At 43.2% G+C, this 24,205-nt stretch overlaps 1 protein-coding gene across 2 annotated transcripts in view; it reads right to left on the reverse strand.

Annotated features, from left to right (window-relative positions):
- Nucleotides 1–15,044: 15,044 nt before the first annotated feature.
- Nucleotides 15,045–24,205, reverse strand: part of LOC137652423 (zinc finger protein 821-like) — a 35,995-nt gene continuing 26,834 nt past the window's right edge. Inside the window, exons 3-4 of one of the 2 annotated variants that reach the window (XM_068385826.1) lie at nt 21,768–22,483; nt 19,026–19,239 (exon numbers count right to left, since the gene is read on the reverse strand). In XM_068385826.1, the coding sequence (XP_068241927.1) occupies nt 19,042–19,239; nt 21,768–22,483 (914 nt within the window). In that variant the 3' untranslated portion in view covers nt 19,026–19,041. Of the gene's footprint in view, nt 15,897–19,025; nt 19,240–21,767; nt 22,484–24,205 lie in introns of those variants that run through there. The other variant, XM_068385827.1, reaches the window with a different exon arrangement.

Raw genomic sequence — 24,205 nt, forward strand, 5'->3', positions numbered from 1 at the left:
GGGTGTAAATGTACAGGTGAGTATGGAAGATAAATGTATTAATACAGATGAAACTTGGATGAGTATGAATGATACTAATAGTGTGTGTGGTTTTTCGTTAGATGAGGCAAGAGAACGTATGACGGACACGAGAATGAAAGATAGGAGAATGATAAGCAGTATGAATGATTCTTTTGTTAAAGTAGAAAATGGTTTAGATGTAATGGATGAATTGTTGACAGAAATTAGTGGGATTTTCGGGCCAGATGAAACTGAGGTAGATGAAATAGTGAATGATATCTTAGACGAGCAGAGCATAGACGGGAATAGTAATAGTACGTTGAATGAAAACGACATGGAAGAAGTGAATGAGAGAGTGCAGGTATATGAAGGCCCAGTTACCCGAAGCCGAGGCCCTGTTCCTGATTGCGACTGGGTAATGAGAAAATAGGTAAGTGTTGTGTGAGGATTTGGCAAAGTAAGGGGGGAGGAATGTAGAGGATTAATTTTAATTTAATTTTTTTTTGCCAAATCAGAGAGAGAGAGAGAGAGAGAGAGAGAGAGAGAGAGAGAGAGAGAGAGAGAGAGAGAGAGAGAGAGTGTTTATTTAAGTTTTGTCAGGGAGAGAGAGAGAGAGAGAGAGAGAGAGAGAGAGAGAGAGAGAGAGAGAAATTGTTTACAGTATTGGCTTTAGTTTGTCACAGAGAGAGAGAGAGAGAGAGAGAGAGTTGTTTTAGTATTGTTAAATCGAGACATTTTATTTGCTTTAGTTTTGTCAGAGAGAGAGAGAGAGAATTTAATTTGCTTTAGTTTTGTCAGAGAGAGAGAGAGAGAATTTAATTTGCTTTAGTTTTATTAGATCGCGCGTGCGCGAGAGAGTATGTGTGTATGTGCGTTTGTGTGTGCGTGTTTTGTGTGTCCGCGGTGCGCGCTGAAGAAAAAGGGTAATTAGCGAATGATTGTTTGAAGTTGGAAAGATTGTTGGTATAATTGAGGTTGTTTGTTTACCTTTTTAGCTAGGATAGGGTGGTGATGAATGTCTTGGGCGAAAGCATTGGATATCGAACGATAGAAGGAGTCGGTTCTGCATTTTTTTTGTTCTTCAGAAGCCGGCTGATTAGTGTTTTTATGTTCTGAGCCGCGATTCCTCCTTTGGAGAGATTTAATTGATTTGAATGACGATCTTTAGTTGCTGACCTGGCCTGTAATCGATTATACTTAGACTGCTCTTGTGGATTGACCGACTGTAGATGACCTGGATTGTGTTCAAGAACCGGATTTGATTGTGCTTTTGTATTTCGATTGACGATGATGATGATGCTGATGAGGATAACGCGCACAACCCAAACCAACTAAAACATATGCGTACTAATATTTAACAGTGATAAGGTTGCTGCAGAGTTGTGGTTTTGGGCTTTTAATGACTGTTGGGCCTTGTGTGGACAAAGTGGTCCACACATAAACAAATATTGGTTTTGGGTGTGTTAATTTTAAGTTGTTAAGGTTTTTTATTTGAATGGTGTTACGGTTTATATTTAATATTGTTTATGATTCGTGATAAGTGTTTTTTTGGTTTATGATTGCGTTTACTTTTAAGAATATAGTGTTAAGGTTATGTTTTGTTTTCATTTTCCTTCTGTCCAAGAGTCCAGTTTGAAGTAGAGTCAGGGGAAAGTTTGTATTGTGGGATATTTTGAAAGAAGAGTGATCAAAGGTGTGGGGGTTTGTTTTTGTTGACATCCCGCTACACTAGGACCAAGGCTTTGAGGGGCTTGATGTTCTTTGAAGCACACCACTTCGTAAAAGAGGCCCATTTCGCTTGGTAGACCGCTGCCGAAGATCTTCTCAGATAACGCGACATTTTTTCTGCAGTTCCTGACGAATATCCTTCCTTCCTCAGGAGTCGCTCGATAGTCTCCAGGCGTGAAGGCGTAGAGACTGTGGGTTGTCGTGGAACCTGAGAAAGTGTGGTTGTTGTAGAAGATCTGGCCTGTCGGGGAGTGGCCATGGAGGAAGGCATGCCAGGTCTTTTAGATCCGCGAACCACTCTCTCCGGCCACCAGGGCGCTACCAAAGTCATCCTTAAGTTTCGGGCAGCCCTTACTCTGTTGAGCACTTGCCTGATCAACGTGAAGGGGGGAAAAGCGTACACGTCGAGGTTGTCCCATTTGTGCCGAAAGGCATCCTCCAAGGCTGCCTTTGGGTCTGGGACAGGAGAACAAAACACGGGGAGTTGTGCGTTCAGTCTGGTTCCAAAGAGGTCCATCACTGGGGACCCCCATCTTTGAATGATAAGCCTGGCTACTTCTGGGAGGAGGGACCACTCTGTTCCCTCTATCTGACCCATCCTGCTGAGACCGTCGGCTAGGACGTTCTTTTTTCCAGGGATGAATCTTGCCGATAACACTACAGTGGAACCTCTACACACGATCGTATCTACATCCGAATTTTCCAACATCCGAAGTAAAATTCGAGCAAATTTTTGACTCTACACCCGAATTTTATTTCGACACACGAAGTAGCAATTTTCGTCGTACCGGTTGTATTCGAATTTTTCGACACGCGAAGTACAATTCGAACACGTTCCGACTCTACACCCGAATGTTTTTTTCGACACCCGAAGTAAACAATACTCGTACGCGTAGTCGGTGCTCATAGCGCCTGAAGTGTTTTTTATTTCCGCCGATAGAAGGCAGCACATCGACCTCGGAGGGACGCTCAATTAGCGCGGCTTGGGTCAGTCCTCTGTTCTCGCCGGCTTCGTGTGGTTGTGCTCTTTGCGTTGTGATATTAACTGTGAATTAATCGTGATTTTTTACGTGCATCCATTAACGATAATTTACGTAAATCATGGGTCCAAAAAGGCTTAGTTTTGCCAGTGGTAGTGGTAGTGGTGAGAAAAGGAAGAAGGAAATGCTTTCTATAGAAATTAAGCAGGAAATTATTGAAAAACATGAGCGTGGCATCCGCGTGAGTGAACTTGCTAAACAGTATGGCCGTAATATGTCGACGATCTCGACAATCCTTAAACAGAAGGAAGCTATTAAAGCAGTGAAACCTTCTAAGGGGATCACTATAATTTCCAAACGCCGTACCCCTATCATAGAAGAGATGGAACGACTTCTACTAGTGTGGATTAAGGATAGAGAGATCGTTGGCGACACCATCACCGAAACAGTCATCTGCGAGAAGGCGCACGCCATCTTTACGGACTTGAAGGAGGAGAGCTCTGTGGGTGATGCTGGGGAGAGTTCAACCGAGCCTTCCTTAGATGATTTCAAGGCATCTCGTGGCTGGTTCGAGAAATTTAAGAAACGGTCCGGGATTCATTCAGTTGTTCGCCACGGAGAGGCTGCTAGTGCGGACACAAAGGCTGCAACTGACTTTGTTAAGAAATTCGAAAATATCGTAAAGGAAGAAGGCTACGTAGAGCAGCAGGTGTTCAATTGTGATGAAACCGGGCTGTTTTGGAAGAAGATGCCGAGTCGAACCTACATCACTGCTGAAGAGAAGAAATTGCCTGGGCATAAGCCAATGAAGGATCGGTTGACTCTTGCTCTATGTGCCAACGCTAGCGGGGACTTTAAAGTTAAGCCCTTGCTTGTTTACCATTCAGAGAACCCTAGGGCCTTTAAAGCACACAACGTCGTTAAGGATCAGCTTCATGTTTTCTGGCGATCCAACTCGAAGGCCTGGGTCACTAGGCAATTCTTTGTGCAATGGGTAAACCAAGTTTTCGGTCCTTCTGTGAAGAAGTATCTTCATGAGCAGAAATTGCCTTTAAAGTGCCTGCTATGCCTTGACAATGCACCCGCTCACCCCCCCGGACTTGAAGATGATATCTTCGATGAATTCAAGTTCATAAAGGTGCTGTATCTTCCACCAAATACCACCTCTATCCTCCAGCCCATGGACCAGCAAGTCATCTCTAATTTTAAGAAGCTGTACACCAAGCACTTATTCAAGCAGTGCTTTAATGTCACGCAAAGCACCAACTTAACTTTGCGTGAATTTTGGAGGGGCCACTTCAATATCGTGCACTGCTTAAAGATCATTGATCAGGCTTGGGTGGGATTAACTCGACGGACCCTCAATTCTGCATGGAAGAAGCTGTGGCCTGATGCAGTTTCTCCCCGAGATTTCGAGGGTTTTAACCCCGAACCTGATCCCGTGGTCGGTGCAGCGGAAGCCGTAGAGGAAATCGTCTCCCTTGGCAAGTCCATGGGTCTGGAGGTCGACGCAGATGACGTTACGGAACTCGTCGCCGAACATCACGACGAACTGACGACGGATGAGCTCAAGGAACTCCATGCTATGTCGGAGCACATGAGTGATGACGAGGAAGAGAGCGAGGAGGTAGAACATGTGTTAGGTTCAGCGCAAATAAAAGAGGTGTTAGGAAAATATCAAGACGTGGTCGACTTCATCAACAAATACCATCCAAAGAAATTGCAGGTTTGTCGTGTAGTTTCTCAATTCGATGATGTTTGCCTAACGCACTTTCGAAACATTCTGAAAAGCCGTACGAAGCAATTATCTATCGATGCTTTCTTTAAAAAAACTGCGAAGCGAACTCGCGATGAAGAGGATGTAAGTGAAACGAAGAAAACGGCAAAGAGTGAAGAGGAAGAAAGTGAAACACAGAAAACGGAAAAGAGTGAAGCAAAAGAAATTCAGTCAATTTTAAATGTAAGTGATAGTGATTAAAATTACGTAATCATCAAAAAGAAAAAAAGAAAATGTAAAAAAAAATATAAAATATAAAAATAAAAAAAAAATAAGCTAAGTTATGTTAAAGTTCACTTAGTGTAAGTTAGAATAAGTTACGGTAGTGTTACGTTTATCGTAGTTAACCTCTCTACCTCCTCGCCGTCCGTCCGTCTCCTCTCTCCTCTCTGCGTAGCGAAGACGAACAACACCTGCGCTGGAGTTTCTAAGGTAAAGTGACGCTAAAAACCCGTTTCTTATTTATCATTTTTTGCTAATTCTTCTTATTTACATGTCTATTCTTCTTATTTACATGTCTATTATCTAATTTAGTGTTCATTATTCTCATGGGAAAATTATGTGTAGTAGTTTATTAAGAAGTTATCATAGGTTTTTGGGCTCAACCACGGATTAATCCTATTTCAATGTATTCTTATGGGAAAATTCGTTTCGACATCCGATCAATTTCTACATCCGAAGTTGGTTCTGGAACGGATTAAATTCGTATGTAGAGGTTCCACTGTATCTGGTTCGACTCCGCCCAATCCAGGATCTCTAGGGCGAGATCGCACAACTCCTTTGACTTGAGGCCTCCTTGCTTCTTTATGTACGCGACTACTGTGGCATTGTCGCACATCAACGCCAAAGTGTTTCCCCTAATAAGTTCGATGAACTGCAGACAAGCTTTTTGGACTGCCTTCAACTCCAGGACATTGATGTGTAGGCCTTTCTCTACGTCCGTCCAGGTTCCTCTCGCCGTCTCGTTGAGGAGATGTGCTCCCCATCCCTCGTTGGAGGCGTCTGTGAATAGGAGCATCTCGGGAGGCTCGGTCGCGAAGGGCATCCCCTTGAGCGTATTCGACCGGCACTGCCACCACTCCAGGGAGGGTATTGTGTCTGGCAGAACTGGGATTAATTTTTGGGGCGAGTCCAGTTGGTTCCAGCAACCCTTCAGGTTCCATTGGATACCCCTGAGCCTGAGCCTCCCCTGGGGAACCAGTTTCTCTAATGACACCAGATGACCTATTAGCCTTTGCCAGTCCTTGGCTCTCCTGGGTTGCCCCGAAAGGAAAGGCAGAAGGATCTTTATTAGGTTGCTCACCCGTTCCTCTGACGGAAAGGCCTTCACTAGTCGGGAATCTAGTGTCATCCCCAAGTAGGTCATCCTGGTGGAGGGAGACGGGTTCGATTTTTCTGGGTGGATCATGATACCCAGATCCTTGCAAAATTGAAGCAGCTTTACACCTTGCTCCCTCAAAACGTCCTCTGAGGAGGAAAGGAGCAACCAGTCGTCCAGGTACCGGATGAGGCGAATACCCCGCTCGTGAGCCCACACCGAGACTGTCGTGAAGACTCTCGTGAATACCTGGGGAGCTGTTGACAACCCTAAGCAGAGGGTCTTGAATTGCAGGATCTGGGCACCCCACTTCACCCGGAGAAACTTTCGGCTTGAGGGGTGGACCGGGATTTGAAAGTATGCGTCCTTGAGGTCTATGGTCATCATGTAGTCTTTTTCCCTCAAGGACTGCAAGACCGACTTCGGAGTGTCCATTTTGAAATCAGTCTTGCAAACAAACTTGTTGAGAGCTGACAGGTCTATCACCGGTCTCCATCACCCCCCCGTCGCCTTTTCTACCAGGAATAGTCGGCTGTAGAAACCCGGTCCCGGATGTAGGACCTCTTCCATGGCACCCTTCTCCAACATTGTGGATACCTCTTCTTAAAGGGCCGCCCTCTTCAACAGGTCCTTGGGTGCCAGCCACTCCGTCAGGCTGACCGGAATCAAAGGTGGAGGTTCCGTTAAGAACGGGAGCCTGTAGCCTTCCTTCAGTATGGATACTGTCCAGGGTTCCGCTCCGTGAGCCCTCCATGCTTGCCAATGTCATCTGAGGCATCCCCCAACCTGAGGCTTGGGCAGGAGTAGGGGGCCTCCTACTCTACCTCCTCCTGGAGGAGCGGCCTGAACGGCCTCTCCTGGAAGCCGAATAAGCCGTTCTAAAAGAGGCAGACGCTGCTGGAGCCCCTCTACGGGGGGTGTGTGTGTGTGTGTGTGTGTGTGGTGCTGAAGCCCACGAGGAAGAAGGGGCGTCTCTCCTCGTCAGGCTAGGAGGGGCCTGAGAAGTAGAGGGACCATCTGATGTTGACCTCTTGTAGGGGGGCCTCCTTACTGGTTGAGGTCTGGGAGCGCCCACTTCCTTCCGTTTAGCCACCTTCTCCATTATCTCCTCCAGCTGTTTTAAGGGGAACAAGGAGTCACCCCACACAGGAAGGCTCCTCATAGCCCTCGCCTCCCTGTCCGGGATCTTCCGGGAAAGCTTCGCCAGGATAGTATCCCTCTTGCGCAGAACCCAGTTCGCTGACAGGGCAAGGGACTGATATGTTAGGAACTTCAGAGTCTTGCCCCCGGAGATGATAAGCTCCTTCAGTAGGTTCTGTTGCTCCGGGTCCGTCAAGTTATAGGTGGCCTGTACTCCTACCAGCGTGGAGGCCCACCAGTCCAACCAAGAGGAGACGTGCACCAAGTCTTTCGACATCTCCTCCATCATCGCTGCCTCCGACTGCGAAAAGCAAATCGGGGCCGAAGAGGCTCTGTCTTCTGGGGCACCCTGTCCCAGAACTTCGAGGGAAGGCTCCACTTTGCAGGCTCCCGGTCGCTGCCCTTCTGGCACATAAAACCTACTCTGGGACCTGAGTCCCTGTAGTAACTTCGAGGAGCTCTGTGTTTTGGGAGCTTCGGCATTGCCCGCCACAACCTTATCAATGTGAGCCCGTCCCAGGACTAGATCCCTGGCCACAGGCAGGGCCAGGGAGGTTTTCTGCTGGACGGGTGCCTCCATCAACCGACTCAGGCTGGACCTCCAGAAGTCCTCGTCGGTTGGAACAGGTTCCTCAATCCTATGATGCCTTCGTATCAGGCCTATTACTTTCCGATACGCCGAGTCCTCGGTCGGGGAACCTTCTCTGATGTCAGCAGTACCTTCCGCCTGATCCCGAGGAGCTGGGTCACCGGGCACTCCTACCGGGCGCTTTGGTTCTGGATCAACAGGCACTCCCCCGCGGTGGTAGTGGTCTGCCCCGACGGGAACCTCCGCACCAGGGTTGGGGGCCGGGACGGGAATCGCCGTGCCGGCGAGAATTACCGTCCGTGTAATCTCTTTAGAGGACGAGGACGCGGTTCCCGTGGGCTGACCCGACGGAGGAAACCGTTCCTATAAGTCCAAGGGCCGAGCCAGCTGTGCTGACTCGCCCAGGCTGCCCGTACGAAAGCACGGTGAGCCGGGAGCTTCGCGGTCTTACGCCTGCCTGAAGAGGCCTTCTCGCATTGCTCCCTGCGAGGGTCATATTTGCGGCTGGACGATGGCCTTCGTGGCGAATAATCCCTGGACCGTCGGTCAGGGGAACGCTGCAAATCACTTCTACGGGGAACGAAGACCCAATCACCATCGGGGGACCTACTCTTCCTGTACTTCCTCCGTGGTGACATGGAACGTTTCCTACTGTATCTCGAGCGGGACCTTGAGTGGGAACGCCTGCTCCTGGACCGCTCCCTCCGTCGTCGGCGTCTCCTCCTCGCTTCCCATTCTGAAGAGATCGAAGAACCTCCATCTGAAGAGCCCGACGATACAGTACAACCCGATCGACGGGCGGGAGCGGGGGCAGCAGAGGTCTTCGCGACCTGCTAAGTTCCAGAGGTCGAGGGTTGTAGGAAAGAATCCGGAACCGCCGTCAGAGGAGCTGGAAAGGAGGTTGGTCGCACTACACTAGGGAACCAAGTATCCAGGCCCTCTTCCATCCGCATCGGGGACCTACCTGGTGTTTTAGGGAGCCTCCACCCGAAGGGCTCACTTACCGTAGAGTCTAACTTCTCCTGGGAGTCACCAGCCGCTGAAGTACCTGAAACACAGGCCCACGAAGCAGGCGAAGAGACAGGCACAGCGTTACTACTCCACATGGGGTCGGAGGAGGAGACGTGCCCCCCAAGCACAAGGGCAGAGTCTCCAGAACCCCCAGACACAGCACTATCAGGCTCCCCACTAGCCTGAGAAGGCCCAGCAACCCCCACATCATAAACATTAGACTCCTGGGGAAGGGCCCTCGGCACTTTTCCCGCAACGGACTTACCTCGTCCCCTACTCTGGGTAGGGGAAGGCGAGACAGAAGCCCCATCGGACCGTCCACTTGGCGACGGTAACGGCGAAGAGAGGCTACAGTTCCTGGGCGAACGTTTCGACGACTTCTTCTTTTTAGTGCCATAACGCACCCACTGGATCTCATTCCAGTTAACACACTCATCGCACGTATCCGACGGCGAGCACACTCTGCCTCTACAGGAAGAGCAAAGGGAATGAGGGTCCACTTCGGGTTTGGAAAGGAACGCTCCACACGACTTTCCGGCTCTAGGCCCAGGACAACGGCGGATCTGCTCCATCGCACACAACCACAAGACACAGGTACGAAGGGAATAATCAAGGAATTCACTTGGGAAACACAAGGAATGGTAGTGAACACGCGAGAACACAAGGGAAAAGCACAGAGATACCACGCGGTAACCACGTGGGACACAGAGGGTCGTAAGAGAATGAGAGCGGCGTGATGGTATCACGACGCGACCAGAGAACTTACTGACTAGCGGGACCTAAGCTAATGCCGACCTAGCTCAGGTCTACCCTCAGGGCAAGTTATCCATACTCCTGGGTTAGTCCTCCATAGAAAACGGAGGTAGGGTATACTACACAAAACTCTGGTCGGTTGAGAGGAGATTACAGGTAACTCCTAAGAAAGTAGTTCGAGGTAAGTCTCTGTGTTGGAACAAATATATATTACATTGGAAAGTCGAGAAAGCAAAATCACTTTCTCTACCTGTGTACAGAATATTTGTGTGTGTGTACAGGGTGGTTTTAGAAGAGGTAGGGGTTGTATGAATCAGATTTTTACAGTTAGGCAGATATGCGAGAAATATTTAGCAAAAGGTAAGGAGGTGTATGTTGCGTTTATGGATCTGGAGAAAGCATATGATAGAGTTGATAGGGAAGCAATGTGGAATGTGATGAGGTTATATGGAGTTGGTGGAAGGTTGTTGCAAGCAGTGAAAAGTTTCTACAAAGGTAGTAAAGCATGTGTTAGAATAGGAAATGAAGTGAGTGATTGGTTTCCGGTGAGAGTGGGGCTAAGACAGGGATGTGTGATGTCGCCGTGGTTGTTTAACTTGTATGTTGATGGAGTGGTGAGAGAGGTGAATGCTCGAGTGCTTGGACGAGGATTAAAACTGGTAGGCGAGAATGATCATGAATGGGAGGTAAATCAGTTGTTGTTTGCGGATGATACTGTACTGGTAGCAGACACAGAAGAGAAGCTTGACCGACTAGTGACAGAATTTGGAAAGGTGTGTGAGAGAAGGAAGTTGAGAGTTAATGTGGGTAAGAGTAAGGTTATGACATGTACAAAAAGGGAAGGTGGTGCAAGGTTGAATGTCATGTTGAATGGAGAGTTACTTGAGGAGGTGGATCAGTTTAAGTACTTGGGGTCTATTGTTGCAGAAAATGGTGGAGTGGGAGCAGATGTACGTCAGAGAGTGAATGAAGGTTGCAAAGTGTTGGGGGCAGTTAAGGGAGTAGTAAAAAATAGAGGGTTGGGCATGAATGTAAAGAGAGTTCTATATGAGAAAGTGATTGTACCAACTGTGATGTATGGATCGGAGTTGTGGGGAATGAAAGTGATGGAGAGACAGAAATTGAATGTGTTTGAGATGAAGTGTCTAAGGAGTATGGCTGGTGTATCTCGAGTAGATAGGGTTAGGAACGAAGTGGTGAGGGAGAGAACGGGTATAAGAAATGAGTTAGCGGCTAGAGTGGATATGAATGTGTTGAGGTGGTTTGGCCATGTTGAGAGAATGGAAAATGGTTGTCTGCTAAAGAAGGTGATGAATGCAAGAGTTGATGGGAGAAGTACAAGAGGAAGGCCAAGGTTTGGGTGGATGGATGGTGTGAAGAAAGCTCTGGGTGATAGGAAGATAGATGTGAGAGAGGCAAGAGAGCGTGCTAGAAATAGGAATGAATGGCGAGCGATTGTGACGCAGTTCCAGTAGGCCCTGCTGCTTCCTCCGGTGCCTTAGATGACCGCGGAGGTAGAAGCAGTAGGGGAGTCAGCATTATGAAGCTTCATCTGTGGTGGAAATGTGGGAGGGTGGGCTGTGGCACCCTAGCAGTACCAGCTGAACTCGGTTGAGTCCCTGATTAGGCTGAAGGAACATAGAGAGTAGAGGTCCCCTTTTTGTTTTGTTTCATTGTTGGTGTCGGCTACCCCCCAAAATTGGGGGAAGTGCCTTGGTATATGGATGGATGGATGGGGTGTACAGGTTAGAAAGGAATACGAAAATTATTATGGATTATAAAGTTATTCCAAATGAGTATGTTGTACCTCAACATAAAAAGGGTGGCAGATTTTGGGTTAAAGTAATAGAGAAAAGAAAATCCCCAGCTAGGAATAGGATTAAAATGTGGAAGTTGTAGTATGAGTTCAAAAGTAAAGTAAAAAGAGCCAGAAAAAAAGATACTGTAACTAAATGGAAAGTCAGAATTACCTAAAGAGATATGGGATGCTACGAAAGAGACTGTGGTGCCAGCAGCACCATAGGAGAATGGGAGAACATGTAGTAAACAGCAACAGGAAAATAACACATGGTGGAATCTAGAGGTTCGAACAGCTTTGAAAGAACCAACTTTAGCCAGATGATGATAAAAAATACCAAAACGTGAGGAATATAGATGGATTAAGAAAGAAATGCAGAATGTTTCAATTGCAAAGGGAGAAGCCAGGAAGTTGTGGTACGAGACAATAGGAACACCAAAGAGAGAAGATAATCTACAGATAAAACTGCAGGAAACTCGGTGGTAACAATATAAATGATTGGAATACTGGGAAATCTATGCAAAGAGTGGGTGCACACATTATTTGAAAAGATCTGGTATGTAGAAGAAAGGCCAAGGTACTGGGAATATAACTGCATGATTAAATTGTACATACACTAAGGAAACGCTAAAACTGTGGGAACTAGAGAGAAATAACACTTCTGGAGCTTGTATTCAAGATATACTAAAGAGAATAATAAAAAGAATGTTGAAAGAATTGAAAGATATACATGATCAACAGTTTGGGTTTATGAAAGAAAAAAAGCACAGTGGATGCTATCTTTACACTAAGACAAGTTCAAGAGAAATATCTTGAAGGAAACCGTGAATTTTACGTTTTGTGGATCTTAAAAAGACGTAATGATAGAGTACCAAGATGGTTATTTTATTGGTGCATGAGAGAGGAGTACTAGAGAAGCTGGTAAGGTTAGTGAGAATGATGTATGAGGGGGGCAAGAATCACTATACAGACAAAATATGGGGAGAGTGAGGCATTCAATGTGAAGGTTAACTTCCATCAGGGATCTGCTCAGAGTTCATTCGTGTTCCTTTTCATAACAGACACAATGTCATCAAACTCAAGGAATAATGAAGAATTGTAGGAACTGATGTTTGCTGATGATTTTGCCATTATAGCAGACAGAGAAGAACTGCAAAAAAAGGTTTTTAGCATGGAAAGGAATCCTAGAAAGGAAAGGATTGAAAATGAACAGGAAAAACAGAGCTAATGATTAGTAGTAGAGGACACAAAGGAGTCAACATTCAAGTGGAAGATGGGACAGTACAAAAATGGAACAATGAGTTTACCTACTTTGGAAAAATAATAACAGCGGAAGGAGGTACTGAAAAAGCAGTGAGACAATGGGAAAAAAAAGCATGGCAAAAATGGAGAGAAATAACTGGAGTTGTTTTAAACAAAAAACTGCCATCAAGGTACAAAATAAAAATTTACAAGACAGTTATCATGCAGCCCATACGATTAATAGGGGGGGGGGGCAAAAGCTCATTAACTTATTAGAAATGAGGATTAACTGTTGGAAAAAACAGAGATGAGGAGGGTGATATGGAATGCTGGAATATCACTAATGTACTGGAAAGGAAGGAAAGCCAAGATATAAGTAGAATATGTAGTACAGTATATGTAATTCAAATAAGGCTAGGGAAGTTTGCCCAAGACACTATGGCCATATAATAAGAAGGGAGAAGGTGGAATCAATCAAGAGAGCTAAGAACATACCAGTGATGGGGAGGAGTGTGGGGCATCAGCGGAACAAATGGATAGATATAGTGAAGATGGATATGGAAGAGGGGAGACTCGGGAAACAAGATGCACGGCCTACAAGCAGATGGAGAAAGTTTACTTAGAGTGGTCGACCCTGCTATACAGTGGGATTGATAAGATTGAAAGAAGTATTGTATATCCCCTGTGAATATAATCAAACAAAATTATATCTAACATTTGAAATACTGTTTGATAACATTACTAAAATAATGTTTGATAACCAGACTAAAATGCTGTTAAGTAACCAGTCATGATAGCATCATAAATTTACCTAACATGCAAAACCTACAAGGATATCAAATTCCCAACTTTTTCTCCTAGTATGTTTTGCTTATGAAATAGAAATGACCTAATGTTACCAACACAATGTTACTCTCAGCATTCGTGCAACATTACAAACTAACGTGTGACAATCACTCATGAAGTCCGATGACTTTTACTGGTCATTTCCCTTAACCAAAACATGTACATATATCTATCTTACCTATTGATCTGTTAATTACCTGGCTATTCTTTATCTAACTCAAAATATAGATACGTTTAAAATCACTTACACATCCCAATTTAAAAGGGATATCTCAACTAATTTGGGGGCAGGGAAGATCATGTGCCTAGGTAATAGAATTCGCTTTCGGGATTTCTCTGGGATCCGACCCTCAACTTATCCTTTGACAGGTAAATGGATGAAACAAGCGGTGAGGATACCTTCATGTCAACTAGACAGATCATTCTGGGAGGAACAACATTATTCATCAATTGTTAATAAAAATCTTAATAGGGATGCACAAAACATTACCTTATAGGATAAATGCCGGAGCCCTGCTTTCTTCCAAATCTTCCGACTCCATTCCCTATTTTCAGAGATGTAGTCATCCAGAACGTCCTACTCCTGCATCTCCCTTGTTAGTTGGTTAATAATGTATATATCCTTATGAAACTAAACCAAGCTTACTTGATGTATTCACTTGTGTTTAACAAATCCCATGAATAAACCATCCTGAGTTCCAAAAGAGCCTGGCCTGGGTCCATGTTATACTATTTTACAATTTCTATGCTATCCATCAATCATATTCATTGTGTCCATCTCCCAAACCCATTGATCTTACAGCTGTGGGCTAGTGTTGTGAGAAGTACTCTTTTTCTTATTTTATCTTTTAAATATATGACCGAGTTTCGGGATCATAGCAAACCTAAATATGAGGATAATGAAATTAATGGGTTCATATAGTAATAAACTATGGGAATAAAAATTTGTTTTTAAATAATCAAACCTTAGTGAAAACTTTGTTGGAGCTCTGTGACCCGATTAATGTAATATTAACAGCTCATGAGAAAGGCTTCAATTTCATTCCTATAGTATGGCCTGTAAACCTAGGCAATATAAAACTATCAGGTTAATATGTAGTGTTTTGCATGGATTGCCTTATCCTACCTTCAAATGGTCCTACAGCAACCAAAGGACCTCGCTTTTAAATCAGTCAAATCACCTATCTCATGCTATTCAGATCACTTGTTAAAGACCTTCAGTTGGCACACTTCAAGATTCTCCAATTTGGAATTTAGGTCTTGTTTAATCTGGGCCCTATGGTTCTTGGGCAGAGACAATCTGCTATCCTTAGTTAACCTTCTGGAACTAGGAATAGACCAATATTATTCCGAAAAGATAACAGACATCCTAAAATCGGATTGATCTTACATCCTTGTATTAATTACTGATAACTTCATTTTCCAACGGTGATGTCATCAGATTGATCGTTTTCAATTCACTTGCCTTCCTGCATGAGCAGAAATCTAGCTCCGGATATCAAATTCCTCTTCCTATATGTCACTTTAGTTGGAAATTGAAATAAAAATCTTTTTAAAAATATCACATTGAATTATCCAAATACAATATGCATCTACTACAAGTAAAACTACTACTTTATTCAAAAAGAACAGTAGTATAATACCAGTAGGGTAGCAAGCTAATAGTGTTTTTGCATATACTGTAACATTGACCTTAAAAGCATTCAAAGCCTTGGGTGAAACTAAACTCTGAGTGATATCTTGGCACATATTTCACTGAGAACTGTATCTTCATTGTAACATTCAATTACATGGTTCTAGTCAATAACACTTCTAGGAGAGTAAGGATTTCTAGAGTACTTATCAATGAATTAATCTGTAGATATAATTTTAAGGTTATAATTTACAATCTACAAAAAAATATTCAAGTCGAGAATTGTACTAACTAATAAAAAATTTATTAGTTTCCTTTTTGTGGAAATTAAAACGGTAATTTATTACGTAATTGCAAATTTAAATCAACTCCACTGTTAATTGACTAGCTTCTATAGCCTTTCAATTAAGCTGTTCACCAATACTGGGACCTGTACTGCTATGCGTATTCACATCCATTAAATTCTGCATAAAACTATTGGTATCCACTGTCGTATTCTGTTTCATCAACATGTCATTATGGGCATTGACTAACTTTTTTAAAAGTGCTTCTGCCTTTTGAATTTGTCTTCTCTTACGCACACGTTCTCGATTTTTCTGCCTTTCTATGATTTTCTCTTCTTCTGTCATGTTTAACCTTTTTAATCGCATCCTTTCTCTATTTTTTTCTCTAATCAAGAGAGCTTTTTCCTCATCACTATCCAAGCAATCACTTCTTTTTTTGTATCTTGACCCTCTAGCATCCATTCTTCTCATTTGGGCATTTTCCCTATTTTTTATACGAACCAAAAGACACTCATCTTCCGACATCATCATTCTTCTCCTCTTTGTTCTTTCTCTGTCTTTTTCTCTTAATGCTTGCAGTTGCTCAGAAGTCAAACTGTTTCTGTATTTTTTTGCACGCTCCTTAGCCATTAACCTTCTCCTGGCAAGCCTTTCACTGTCATCACACTCGTCATTATCAAGCAGATAACCTCTTTCCAGCAACCTTTTTTGATGCTCAGGTAAAGCAGAACTAATTTCCTCCAAGTTTACTTCGTCCATCAAATAATTCGTATTATACCAACTGGCACTTGCAAGGCCTGCAAAATAAAAAAGATGAATAATGATAATGGAAATTGCTTTAATAATGTTGAAAAAAAAAAAATTAATAAAATTAAACATACAATCTAGGCACAAACATCAATGAATTACTAGTATGGTAAAGAAGAGATCAAAATAATAAGACCAGTTTACACTGGGGAAAAGCGCCATACAAAACATTAGATTCATTTGTACAGAGATTTCTGCAACTTATTGCCATTACTTTTGGCAACATCATAAATACTAAACTACCGTACTAGAGATGGTAAAGATGTTATATACCATTCAGAAATTTGGACAAGGTACCTTTATTATTCAAAGGGCTACTGGGAAGAGAGTTTGACCACAGACTGGATGACAACAAATCTTTATAAAGAATTCATTAACAACAGACTATTCTTCCTTGTCAAAACTAAAGGAGGTGAACAATTGAACACATCTCAATAATATGAGGATGCTGAAATTGCAAAACCATTACACAAGCATACCCATGAAGTTCTAGTGCTCAAAATGAAAGTGAAGGTCTAAAAAGATACTTTGTAGTCTGGCTTTTGCAAGGCCCTTGGTACAGTATTTGTAACTCTTCTTACAATTTCATTAGTTGAAAATAAATCCTAGATTCGCGTCGTGAAGTCTGTATGATTGATCTGAACTTCACTGCTGCTTCTAATATTGTTTATCATGAGGTCTTTGCTTTTAAACTTTACCAGAACATTGGATCCTCTTCTACTATATCTTTTCATTATTGACAATATTTTTTCAACTACATGCAATTCATTTAAAATTCAAGGTGTCATTCTAGATTGAAAATTAACTTTTCAGAAACACCTGGTCTGTCGCTTCCTTAAATGCACTAAAATTAGTACTGTCCAGTATATAGTAGGCTTCTCTTTAAGATGGAGATCTGATCCTATGCTGTGGTATAAGCAGAATTTCCACACAAGTAGGAACACACGTAAATACAGTACAGTACTGTTCCTAAGCACTGAAGTCACCCCTCCCTTATGCTAATGCAGTACAGTATAGTATAGTATATTGTAGTCAAGTCATAATCTAGGACACAAAATGCATTTTATGACACAGAAACAAATCTTGGACTAAAAAAAGAACACAGAGGACATAGAAAAAGGGTTACAAAAGTGGTTACTCAAAACACTAATGGATGGCTTGTATGAGAAGTTTATGCAGGAATTGAATGCAGAAAATCCAATAAGCTTCAAGAATTTCCTTTGAGTTCATCCCAACACGTTCACAGAACTTGAACGTCATGTAGGGCCACGCATAAAGAAGAATGGTACCTACTTCAGGAAAACTATCCCATTAGGATTTAAGCTAGCAGTCACCCTGAGATACCTGGCTACCGGTGACAGTTACAAGTCCCTTTCTTGGCCCTTCCGATTTGCTGCCAACATCACCAACTTCTTTGTTCCTGAAGTGTGCCTAGCCATCACCGTTAAGTACTCTCCTGAGCTTGTGGTTTGTCTTACCACACCTGATGGCTGGAGAGAAGTTGTCTCAGGTTTCAAGAATTGGTGGAATTCCCCATACATCATTAGAGCCAGTGATGTGATGGGAAGCACATTACCATGAAGAATCCAAAACATAGGGAGTCGTTCTAAACTAACTATACAGGATTCTTCTCCATTATTCTAATGACTGTCGTTCCTTTACTTTTGACGTGGGCCACAATGGTAGTTGTTAGGATGCAGGCATTTTCAATGACACAGAATTGAATGCCTACTTGGAAAATGATGAGCTTGGGCTACCCAATCCAGAACCTTTATTTGAGATGGTATTCCAATGCCATACTTTCTGGTGGGTGATGATGCATTTGCTCTGAAGACTTGGCACATGCAACCACTGCCATTACAGAACATGACCAACTCAGAGTGTGTCTTCAACTACAGTGTCAAGAGCAAGGAGAGTTGTGGAGAATGCACTTGGCATTACCACCAATCGATTCTGATACCTACTGACCACCATGCCACAGCAACCAGACACAATTGCCACCACAGCGTTGTTGTGGTGCATCCCCCACTACTTGCTATGCATCAAAACACTAAATTCAGAACTTCCTGTGGACATGGAAAACTCTGACACACACTTGCGCTGGGCCGAGAAGGCCGTGAACTTCCAGACATGGGAGGAATGTCCGGAGGACACACGAGTGCGCAAGTGAAGAGGCAAAGTCATTACTTGGTGGATTACTTAAAACTCTGAAGCTGGAGGTGTTCCATGGCAGTTTGACATGATTTAAAGATTTTTTTATTTCATTGTATATTTATTACTATTATGAAAGCGAGTACAATTATGTAACTACTGAATAAAAAGTTGAAAAAGAGAAAGTTTAGCAATTAAATTTTTTCTTTCCAATTAAACTGACATTAGCATTGCTCTCACAATAATATCTTTTTAAATTATTATGCTTTCTTAATGACTTTTCTATCTTTTTTAATTCTATTTTTCATCTTCATCATATATTTTCATTTCTTTTATATAATTTTAATCTTAGTTTGACTTTTGTTTCCATTTTTTACCATTAGTTTTTCATTTTATTTATAGTTCATACTATATTTTAGGACACTAGGAAAGAAATATCATCAGCACATAACATTAAATAACTTTAACATACATTTTACAAATTGAAAAGAAACATATGAGAAGGTTATCAGCAAACAATAACTACAAATATTGAAAAAAAAAAAAAAAACTGTATGAAAAAGTCAGCAAATAACATTAAGGACTGTTCCCTGGTGATTCTCTTCTTGGTGGTTGGCTCGGGTTTGGTGAGGAGGGTTTGGGCGAGATCAGCTGATTCAGCCGACTGCGGGATGACTGGTTTCCCAGCTCGCTGCTCGCCTTCAGCATGCTGAAGGACTCGCCAATTATGTTGCTACTGCCAGTTCCTGCCACGGCGGCACCAGCCTGGGTGCCAGCCGTCGAAACGGCGGAGCACATTGTAGCAACTGCAATGAGAGACCAACTCCACTGTGGTTGGTCTACCGGCTGCATGATGACGGCCTTTGACGAGGGAGGCTGGGCTTGCAACACAAGCTGATGAGGAATATAGACCTGGTGTTGCGGTACTATGAACTGGGTGATGTAGGTGATGGGTTGCAGCTGCGGCTGCCATTTCATGTTCTGCTACTGGAACTCCCTCTTGCGTCTTGCAGCGAGCAGGCAGCTCGAGATAAGGGTAAAGCATTCCGCCTGGAATTCATCAAACGTGTCGTCGTCCATACGGCCAGATGCATAGTAGATGAGGTCTGCCAAGGCCCTCCGATTTCCATCACGGTTGTCCATTTGGTACTCCTGGCGCTTCAGCTGCACTTGTTGAGTGAGCTGAAAATAAATTGTAAAATATAAAGTCATAAAGGTAATTTTTACTTTTCCTAGCCATACAAACACGGGTTCTGTAACTGGGGAGATTACTTTGGTACAAGCTGGAATCGGTCATTGAAATGGATAACGAGCAATTATCCACCTGGAGCAGGTGCCCTGCACTGCCTAATTGGTTCTCTCTTCACTTCTGATACTTTGAACCTGGAGTTAAGAGAGGTGGTTGAGTAGGCAAGTTATACTAATGGACTCAGGTTTGTATGGCTAAGAAAAATACAAATTACTCATAAAATCTGAGATTTGTTCCTATGCGACATACAAACCCTCGTCCTTTAATTAGGGAGACACTGCTTGGAGGGTCGAAGACCCCTTAAAATAAAACTGAACAAATTTGTAACTTCTCTGTAAGTGATTATTGCTTGGTCTATGGAGACATGAAGCAGAGACACTAACACCCTTTAATTGTATATCATAGGAATGATGAACTGATAAGACCTAGAGCATAAAGTAATATGAAACCGAACCAAAAAGAACCCCTTCACAAAGGGAACTGTCAGTAAAAATCAAACACCAGGCATATGAGTAATGGGTTGGTATTGGATTCACCATCCCCAAGCTCATATGGGAATGAGGAGATATACTGCTTTGCTTCATAAGAATGGGGCTCTGAACTGTAACTTACCAGGATCTGATCCGACCAGCATGTTAAAATTTCCACCTCTTCTTCTTTGTCTACATCTTTTCCCACTTCTATGTGGGGTCGATGTTTCTGGTCAGCTTTCTCCATCTACCTCTGTCCCACACTTCATCACCGGTTAATCTCCCCCCAGGCAATGTGCCAGGACCTCACCTGATTTTTCAGAGGGATCAGGCGAGGTCCCAACGCGTCGCCCAAGGGGAACGCCCGAGCATTAATTTCATTCTGATTATACTCAATGACCATAGTTGTTTTGGCTAATTTTTCATGGCTGGATGCCTTTCCTGCCGCCAACCCTCCCAATTTACCCGGGGTAGAAGAATGATTATTAAGAACAAGTTACACTTCATTCACTCCCTAAATGTGGTTTGCCTCTTCCAGACACCTGGCCAACCAACAGGATGCTCTTAAAAGTGAGAGTCAAGGCAATACCCCTAACTTTAAGAGCCCGGTTCCTGGCTGGCATCTCAACTCTCTCATCAACCAAGGAGTAAGCTCTATGAATCTTCTCATGAAGCCAGAGAGAACGTGTTTCTTGACACCTCTTTCTTGGACTTGTCAGTGCTAACGATGAGTCTACTACACTCAGTCCTGAGGTACGGGTCCTCTTCAGACAGCACCGCAAAGCAATCACAGGACATAAGAGCATCTTTTCTTCATCCCTGCCTGAGGGAGAGGATGGAGAAGGACTTGATCCTGGGGTCATGCTTCGTTGGATTCCGAGTCTTGACCTCACACACTCTTGGCACAAAACTAAAGGAGACTGCCTTTCATCCATGAGAGAGCCTGTGCAACTCACTCACTCAGGGGGTACCAGGGGATAGGCAGAGTTGGCTACCACCTCCCTCTAAACCATCTTAGAGGACCTACTTGAAAGATCAAAGGAGGCTCAAGCTTTCCTTAGGTCTTAAGAGGGCCTCCCTGAAAGACCTAAGGAGGCTCAAGCTTTCCTTAGGTCTTAAGAGGGCCTACCTGAAAGACCCAAGGAGACTCAAGCTTTCTGTAGGTCAAACTTGTCATCAACAGCCTACGTGTTTGAATTACCAGTTCCCTTGGACTTCGCAGGAGGGCAGCGAACACTCAAGAGTTCCCAGCACACAGGAAAAGCCTTAAAAGAAAATCAATGTTGAACCGCGCTCTCCTCACTTCTGTGGCATACACCCTAGGGACTAATTCATGGGGGTAAATGCAGAGGCATCAGCAGCTGACACACTCCCTGAAGAGCCATTGCTGGCAGCCTTCACCAGTCTTCTTTAGCGTTGCTCAGTACAGTTCAACCCCAACAAATGCCTAGCACACTCCTTCCCTTCAGAACATAAGCCTGTCACTGCACTGGAGGCCACAACTGACACTCATCACTAGTTGATGCCTTCGAACAAATATACCCCAGAAATAAAGCACAATCAGAGTGCAAATCTACATCTGTCATCGCCATGAAGTGGTTACAGTGACCAATCTTCACATGGCAAACACGAATTTTCTGTTTGCATTCCATATCAACTAACATTATAAGATAAACAGCACAACATTTGAAGTAAAAGTGAAGAGAAAACAGACTAAGATGGGTGTGGCTTTGCCGCGCACCCACTCATGCTTGTTATCCATTTCAACAACCGATTCCAGCTCGCACCAAAGTAATCTCCCTAATTAAAGGACGCCAGTCTGTACAATATGTTGCGTAGGAACAAGTGGTATTATTGCAAGTACAGTACACAACTGGTGGTACATATGAACACGAAAAAATAATCATAATAATGATTAACAAAACAAAATAATATAGAATACAGTGTAGCAAATGAAACATTAGAATTGTATACTTTACATATGTACTTACTTGGTCCTGGACGACAGATGAGTTCACTGTCACATGAGTTGCAGCCTTGCTAGATGTGGCCTCATACACCACGTTGTCTCCGCCATTCAGCAGCGGCTGCATCAACCCATCACCTGGCTCCCCGACCGTCGTCTTCCGAGAAGGTAACTGTCCGTCCTCCTTCCACTTGTGCTCAGCCACACGCTTGGCAAACTGTGCTGCATGACTGAAATTTTTGAAGACCCACTGCTCCCGGTTCGTCAAAGGCTTGGCTTCGCTGCCCGAGGTCTTCTGCTTCAGAATCTTTAATGCGAGATCCTTCTTGCTCTTGACCCAGGTTCTCAGTTCAGCAGATGTGATGCCAAGCTCTGCTGCCTTCTCTTCGTACGCACTGTTTTTCCGCCACGTATCCCTGTAGGTCTCCAATCGGAAATTGTACAGCCACTCGCGTTCCCTGTACCAATCGGCAACGTCCTGCTCCTGTTTGGGACTCAGCATCACGGCACGTGACTTTGCCTTTCGAACCGATTGTCCTGATGTTATCAATGTCTGTGATGCACCATCACTGGACTGCGATTCTGCTGACAAAATCACAGTGCCCTCTTGACTGGGAAGGTACACGTTCATTGGTTCATTATTAGGCGAACTGTCGGTAGGGGATGGTAGTGTAAGAGCAGGTGCAGCTGACGTCTTAAACTTGGTAGAGCATCTAGTTACTTTGGAAGGCATCGTGTGATCTGGAAGAGCAGCGAAGACAGAATAACACAGAGGATCGAAAGCCGCACTTTATACAGCCCTCTTAATTTGTACTCAGCTGAAAGCTGTTGCTCAGAGAGCTTATACTTCAACTAAAAAACCAACATGATTCAAACATTAAAGGAAACCCTTTCTGGTACAACCCAGGAACATAAAAGGTGCATTACCCATAAATCTGCACTCTTTGGTGTGGACTTAACAGTTCCTCCTTTACTTAAACCAGATGGTTCCATCACTCACTGTCAAGAAGGAAAGGGCAACTCTTTTGGCTATGTTTGACAGTAAGAAGAGTACTGAGAAACTTGATCTTCCTCATTCTTGTTTTCCCGAGGCCAAACTGGCTAGTTTAGCTTTTTGGTCTTGTGAAATCAAAACTCTCTTATGGAGGTGTAGACCCAAAATGGTATTTTTCCTTTGTTTTTTATAAAGAGTACCAATTTAGTAGCTATTAATATGTCTGTTATTTTCTGCGAATTAGCAAGAAGGGGTTCTTTTAGTACTTGCTGGAGAATTGGTAATGTTACTTCATATGTAAATGTGTTTGTGGTAGCTCTAGCCCAGCTGATTACAGCCCAATTTCCATAATTCCCATATCTTCTAAAATTTGTAAATGTCTTTAGGCAAAATATCTAAATAGGTTTGCTGAGGGTAATCATCTGTTACCTAGTTTGCAATTTGGCTTTCAAAAAGGCCTTGGAGCATGTGATGTCTTTCTTACAACCTCCAATGCTGTACACAAATCTCTTAATTGTGATCATATGTCAATGCTGTCCATAAATCCCTTACTTGTGGTTGGTATGTTCCTATGATTGGCTTTGATTTTAGTGCTTTCTTTGACTGTGTTAATCATGAGACACTTGTTTCTAAACTCAAACAGTTAGAATTAGGTGGGTCTTTTCTCAGCATAATTATTGAATTTTTGAGTGATAGATTGCAGAGTTGTTGTCGATGGGCACTATAATGAGTATAAGAATGTGATATCTGTTGTTCCTCAAGGTAGTTTTTGGCCCATTATTATTCATACTAAATACACAATATTGAGGTTTGGCCTAGAAAAGAAACTCTTTGTGTATGCAGATGCTGCTACTTTCTTTGCATTAATTCCATCTCCTGAATTTAGATCTGGGGTTGCCAAATACCTTAATAGAGATCTAGATAAAATTACTGCATGGTGTAAATTATGGGACATGAAATTAAACCCTAACAAAACTCAATATATGATCCTAAGTAGGTTGAGGACAATGGCTCAACATCCAGATCTCATCTTTGATAATTTTTCTTTAATTCTATATGACTTAAAATCTTAGTAGTGATTCTTGGTAGCAAATTTATTTTGAGACATGCATTTGGTTGTTTCTTTGCTATTTGCATAAAAAAATTAGCTTATTGAGAAAGTCGTTCAAGATTTTCAGTGATAAAACTATTCTGAAGAAGTGTTCTAATTCTTTCATTTTGGCTTGTTTCGAGTATAGTTTTCCTGGCTGGTTTTCAGCTGCTAAGTCCCATATTAATTTGTTGGACAGGAACTTACAGTCTATTAAATTTCTTATCCCTGATCTCAATATCAATTTGTGGCACAGTCATTCAGTTAGTTCCTTATGCATGTTGCATAAGATTTCTCAAAATTCCGACCCTATTTTGCATTCAGATCTTCCCAGAAAATACTATCTTGCACACAATACTAGGTATGCAATTAATTCAAA

This window comes from Palaemon carinicauda, chromosome 13 (assembly GCF_036898095.1).
Source record: "Palaemon carinicauda isolate YSFRI2023 chromosome 13, ASM3689809v2, whole genome shotgun sequence".
In the NCBI taxonomy this organism is placed as follows: Eukaryota; Metazoa; Arthropoda; class Malacostraca; order Decapoda; family Palaemonidae; genus Palaemon; species Palaemon carinicauda.